General features: G+C 46.5%; 1 protein-coding gene across 2 annotated transcripts in view; it reads left to right on the top strand.

Moving 5' to 3' along the window:
• Positions 1-225: 225 nt before the first annotated feature.
• Positions 226-6,380, top strand: part of LOC140212485 (transcription factor 12-like) — a 169,484-nt gene continuing 163,329 nt past the window's right edge. For both annotated transcript variants that reach the window (XM_072283361.1, XM_072283352.1), the window contains exon 1: positions 226-410. In XM_072283361.1, coding sequence (XP_072139462.1) covers positions 342-410 — 69 coding nt within the window. In that variant the 5' untranslated portion in view covers positions 226-341. The remainder of the gene's footprint in view (positions 411-6,380) is intronic.

Genomic DNA, 6,380 nt, shown 5'->3' with positions numbered 1-6,380 from the left:
CATTCGGGTGCTGAATGACACACAGATTCCTCCTTGACTTTTGTTTCCCTTTAAGAATTGATCGCCTCCGCGGAGTTCACAGCTCCCTCGCTGGTTCAGTCCATCTCATTCCTTGATCTTTTGCCAAATAACACGCCCTCCCCTTTAACTGGGAGAGGAATGGCTCGCTCCTCATCAGCATGTGGCTCTAGACGAGGGCCATGTGGTAAAAGGGATCTTGTAGACTTGGAATTAGACCGAGGAAGGCGAGTCAGTGTTTTGCTTAATCTCTTCTCCCAGTCCACTTTTATCCGAGGGAATTACTAAATTCTGACTCGAGGCGTTATCAAAACTGTGCAATCATGTACTGTGCGTACCCAGTACCTGGGGTTGGGAATAATTCCTTGATGTATCTCTGTAATGGCAAAACTGTAAGTATTAAGGCTCGTTTGACCACTTTCTTTGTATTGTGTCGTCTTTGTGCGCTGAATTCAGAGAGATTGTTTGAAACAGTTGTTCCCTTCAGTTATCGATCGCTTGTGCAGGAACTTTACGCTCTTATATGTTCGTACACTGCCTTTGTGTCTTTGATGTGCATATATATATATATATTTAAATGTATTTTAATTTTGATCTGGGGTTTTCCAGCATCGCAGTATCTCCTGGCAGTTATTTCTGACAGGGTTTAACAATATTGTGTGATGCAGCGGCAGCAACACCGCAAGCAGTTTTAAAACAAGTTATCTGTTTCGGAACCTTAAAGCAAATATCTGTTCGGAACTTTTTGAGAAGCAGGACGGCATTTGCCGGGCTGTGGGAGAGAGAAGCTCGGCGGTCGTTTGTTTCAAAAGAAGAAAAAAAAAGTTTTGATGAAGTTCCCGTCCTCGTTTCTTGATGTGAGGTGTAGGTTTGGCATTTGTGCTCGGTGCCACCGTTGAAAGATGAACAAACACAATCGAGGAGCGAAACGTGGGATTCTCAAATGAAAGGCCGCTCGAAAACAGGGTCTGATCTATGAAGCTGTTTTCTTCGACCTTCCCCTCATGTTTACTGGGGGAGAAAAGGAGGCGAGTCGTGTTGAGAACTACGTGGGGATTGATTTTGAGAAAATATATAAATGTTTGTACTGTGTTTCTGACACCGATGGACTGACGCACTCACCCGCTCTCACGTTTCCACTTCTGCATGTCGCTCTCTCCCACTTTGTATTCCGGATCTGCCTGGCTCTTACTTTATATCTCCTTCTCCTGTTTCTCTCTCTCATTGTGTCTTTCTCTCTCTCTCAGTATGTTTTTTCTCTCTCTCATTATGCTTCTGTCTCTCTCACGTCTTTCTCTCTCTCGCTCGCTTTGTTTCTCTCACTCAGTGTCTTTCTCTAACTTCCCCACTGCCTCTCTCTTCCAATCTTGTGTCTCTCTCTCCTCCTCCCACTTTATCTCTTTCTCCTACTCTCTCTCTCCCCCACTTTGTATCTCTTTCTCTTACTTTGTCTCTGTCTTACACTTTCTCTTTGCCATTCTCTCTCTCTCTCTCTCTCTCTCTCTCTCTCCCATTTTGTCTCTGATTACAGTGACAGACATCAAGAAATCTGTCGATTGTTGAAATATTATCAACTGGACAGATAATCCGAACCGTTCTCTGCCATCCCTGCCCACACCCCGTCCTGTGCTGTATTCCGACTGGGGTGTTAGAAGGCCAACATGGGTGAAATTCCCTCAGGTTGTCAGCTCTTAGATATTCTGACTGTGGTGTTGGTTAGGAGGTTAATATAGTGAAGTTCCCTTATATTCTAGTAGAGGCCCCTCCTCTCCCATCCCATCCCCTCCAGCGCAGCCGCCTTATCGGAGATCGCTGATCTTCTTCAGCCCAGTTGTGTAATGGACATTTTTTCTCCCTTGACACATCATATTGTCATGGGAGTGAGTATTGATCATTACTGGGCCTCAGTCTTCTGTCAACTGCTCTGTTGCAATCACGATTAAGCAGCCTGGTCAACGGGCCAAAGTTAGATATTATAAACACAAGGGATTCTACAGATGCTGTCAATATAGAACACATATAGCAACACATGCAGAACGCTGGAGGAACTCAGCAGGCCAGGCAGCATCTATAGAGGGGAGTAAACGGTCGACCTTTGGGGCCGAGACACTTCATCAGGACTCGAAAGGAAGGGGGAAGGTGGGGAGAGGGGGGAGGACTGTAAGCTGGCAGGTGATAGGTGAGCAGGTGGGTGGGGAGAGGGGATGAAGTGAGAAACTGGCAGGTGATAGGTGAGCAGGTGGGTGGGGAGAGGGGATGAAGTGAGAAGCTGAGAGGTGATAGGTGAGCAGGTGGGTGGAGAGAGGGGATGAAGTGAGAAGTTGGGAGGTGATGAGTGACCAGGTGGGTGAGGAGAGGGGATGAAGTGAGAAGTTGGGAGGTGATGGGTGCCCAGGTGGGTGAGGAGAGGGGATGAAGTGAGAAGCTGGGAGGTGATAGGTGAGACCAGGTGGGTGAGGAGAGGGGATGAAGTGAGAAGCTGGGAGGTGATAGGTGACCAGGTGGGTGAGGAGAGGGGACGAAGTGAGAAGCTGGGAGGTGATAGGTGAGACCAGGTGGTTAGGGAGAGAGGATGAAGTGAGAAGCTGGCAGGTGATAGGTGAGACCAGGTGGGTGGGCAGAGGGGATGAAGTGAGAAACTGGCAGGTGATAGGTGAGACCAGGTGGCTAGGGAGAGAGGATGAAGTGAGAAGCTGGGAGGTGATAGGTGACCAGGTGGGTGGGGAGAGGGGATGAAGTGAGAAACTGGCAGGTGATGGGTGAGCAGGTGGGTGGGCAGAGGGGATGAAGTGAGAAGCTGGGAGGTGATAGGTGAGCAGGTGGGTGGGGAGAGGGGATGAAGTGAGAAACTGGCAGGTGATAGGTGAGCAGGTGGGTGGGGAGAGGGGATGAAGTGAGAAGCTGAGAGGTGATAGGTGAGCAGGTGGGTGGAGAGAGGGGATGAAGTGAGAAGTTGGGAGGTGATGAGTGACCAGGTGGGTGAGGAGAGGGGATGAAGTGAGAAGTTGGGAGGTGATGGGTGCCCAGGTGGGTGAGGAGAGGGGATGAAGTGAGAAGCTGGGAGGTGATAGGTGAGACCAGGTGGGTGAGGAGAGGGGATGAAGTGAGAAGCTGGGAGGTGATAGGTGACCAGGTGGGTGAGGAGAGGGGACGAAGTGAGAAGCTGGGAGGTGATAGGTGAGACCAGGTGGCTAGGGAGAGAGGATGAAGTGAGAAACTGGCAGGTGATGGGTGAGCAGGTGGGTGGGCAGAGGGGATGAAGTGAGAAGCTGGGAGGTGATAGGTGAGCAGGTGGGTGGGGAGAGGGGATGAAGTGAGAAACTGGCAGGTGATAGGTGAGACCAGGTGGCTAGGGAGAGAGGATGAAGTGAGAAGCTGGGAGGTGATAGGTGAGACCACGTGGGTGAGGAGAGGGGATGAAGTGAGAAGCTGGGAGGTGATAGGTGAGACCACGTGGGTGAGGAGAGGGGATGAAGTGAGAAGCTGGGAGGTGATAGGTGAGACCAGGTGGGTGGGGAGAGGGGATGAAGTGAGAAGCTGGGAGGTGATAGGTGAGACCAGGTGGGTGGGCAGAGGGGATGAAGTGAGAAGCTGGGAGGTGATAGGTGAGCAGGTGGGTGGGGGGAGGGGATGAAGTGAGAAGTTGGTAGGTGATAGGTGAGACCAGGTGGCTAGGGAGAGAGGATGAAGTGAGAAGCTGGCAGGTGATAGGTGAGCAGGTGGGTGGGGAGAGGGATGAAGTGAGAAGCTGGGAGGTGATAGGTGACCAGGTGGGTGGGGAGAGGGGATGAAGTGAGAAGTTGGGAGGTGATAGGTGGAAGAAACAAAGGCTGAAGAAGAAGAAGGAAGCTGACAGGAGACTACACTTTGGAAAAGAAAGGAAGGAAGAGGGGATCGTGTGGGAGACGATGGGTAGGTGAGGGGAAGGGAAGGAGTGAGAGGAGAGCCAGAAAGGGGAATGGAAAAAGAGAGGAGGGAGGGGGAGAAAATACCAGAAGTTAAGAGAAATGTATTGAAGACCTATTAAAATCTGCCTATTAAAACTTATTGGCGCATGATGTGAGATGGAGTCTACATTTTTCCCCTTTCTCTCTCCTGTTCCCATCTCCCATCATGACGTTTTTAAAAGAATGAAAACTGTGTGGGTTTCTTGGCCCAGAACATCGGCTGTACTTTTTTCCATAGGTGCTGCCTGGCCTGCTGAGTTCCTCCAGCATTTTATGTGTGTTGTGTGGGTTTCTGCAAAGTTGACTTTGACACCGAGTCGGATTGCTGATTGACTGGAGAGATTTCAAGATTTGTTTATTTATCGTGTGTACCAAATTGCTTCGCTTTAAATTTTATTTTTTTTTACTTGCATTAATCTCCCTGCTTTTCCCCTTTGATCAGACCATTGAGCAAGATTCAAGATTCAAGATTGTTTAATGTCATTTCCAGTACACGAGTGTACACAAGAGAATGAAATAATCGTTACTCCAGATCCGAGGCAGCACATACATACAAAAGAAAAAGAAGATAATAATTATAAAAACACAATAAATATAAGATTGTTTATACACATAGATTGATTCTATGTCCTTAAGGTGACTCTACGCTGTGTATAAGGTGACTGACAGGGAATAACAAAGTAGTGGTGGAAGTAGTATAGTAATGCTAGAAAGTTTGTGAATCCTGTACAATTTTCTCTATTTCTACATAAATGTGACCTAAAATATGATCAGATCTTCATGTTAGTCCTAAAACTAGATAGAGCGAACTCAATTAAATAAAGAACACAAATACATTATACCTGTTCATTATTTATTGAGAATGATTATCCAATGTGACATGTATTTGCTGGAAAAGGTATGTGAACCTCTGGGGTAATGCCTTCTACAAAAGCTATTCAGAGTCAGGCATTCCAATCAATGAGATGAGATTGGAGGTGTGGGTTGGAGAGGTGCCCTGCCCAATAAAAAAGACACACAAAGTCAGGTTACTCACAGAGTCTATTGATGTGCACCATGCCTCAATCGAAACAACTTTCAGAGGACCTTAGAAGAAGAATTGCAGAGATGCATGAAGCTGGAAAAAGTTACAAAAGCATTTCTAAAGACCTGAGGGTTCACCAAGTCCGCAGGAAGAGAAGTTGTCCACAATGGAGGAAACTTCTCCCTTGGAGTGGGCGTCCTGCAAAGATCACACCAAGAGTACAATGTGCAATGTTGAAGGAGGTGAAAAAGAGCCCAAAGGTAACAGCAAAAGACCTGCAGAATTCTCCAGTACTTGCTAAAGTCTCTGTTCATGTGTCCACTAGAAGAAAAACACTGAACAGGAATGGTGTTCATGGAAGGACACCACGGAGGAAACCTCTGCTCTCCAAAAAAATATTGCTGCACGTCTCAAGTTTGCAAAAGACCACCTGGATGTTCAACAATGCTTCTGGGACAATGCTCTGTGGACAGATGAGACAAAAGTTGAACTTTTTGCCAGAAATGCACACCACTATGTTTGGAGGGGAAAAGAGCACTGCACAGCAACACCAAAACCTCATCCCAACTGTACATCATGGTGGAAGGAGCATCACGGCTTGGGCTGCTTTGCTGCCTCAGGGCCTGGACAGCTTGCAATTGTTAAGGGAAAATCAATTCAAAATTTTATCAAGACACTTTACAGGAGAATGTCAGGGTAGTGTTCCGTCATTTGAAGCTTAGTAGAAGTTCGGTACTACAACAAGACAATGATCCAAAACATAAGAGTAAATCAACAACAGAAAGGTTTAAAAAGAAGACAATTTTTTTGGAATGGTTGAGTCAAGGTCCTGACCTTAATCCTATAGAAATGTTAGGGAAGGACCTGCAGTAAGCAGTTCATGCAAGGAAGCCCACCAAGTTGAAACAGTTTTGTAAGGAGAAATGGCCTAAAATTCCTCCAAGCCGATGTGCAGGACTGATCAACTGTTAACGGAAATGTTTGGTTGAAGTTATTGCTGTATAAAGAGGTCACATCAGTTACTGAAAGCAAAGGTTCACATACATTTTCCAAGAAATACACGTAATATTGAATAATTTTGTCAATAAATAAATCAACAAGTAGAATGTTTTTGTGTTACTTATTTAATTAGGTTCTCTTTATCTAGTTTTAGTACGTGCGTGAAGATCTGATCACATTTTAGGTAATACTTATGCAGAAATAGAGAGAATTCTACAGTTCACAAACTTTCTAACACCACTGTAGGTGGAGGTATTGATCAGCCTTACTTCTTGGGGAAAATAACTGTTGTTGAGCAAGGACCAGATTCATTCCCTTGGACCCCCTAATCCCCTCTCCTTTCTCTCGAACCCATACTGTTCACACTCGGCTTGTGATGGAATGTGGCCTTA

Source organism: Mobula birostris, chromosome 2 (genome assembly GCF_030028105.1).
Source record: "Mobula birostris isolate sMobBir1 chromosome 2, sMobBir1.hap1, whole genome shotgun sequence".
Classification (NCBI taxonomy): Eukaryota; Metazoa; Chordata; class Chondrichthyes; order Myliobatiformes; family Myliobatidae; genus Mobula; species Mobula birostris.
Note: the sequence above shows the minus strand (reverse complement) of the source record. Positions and strands in the feature narration are given on the sequence as shown.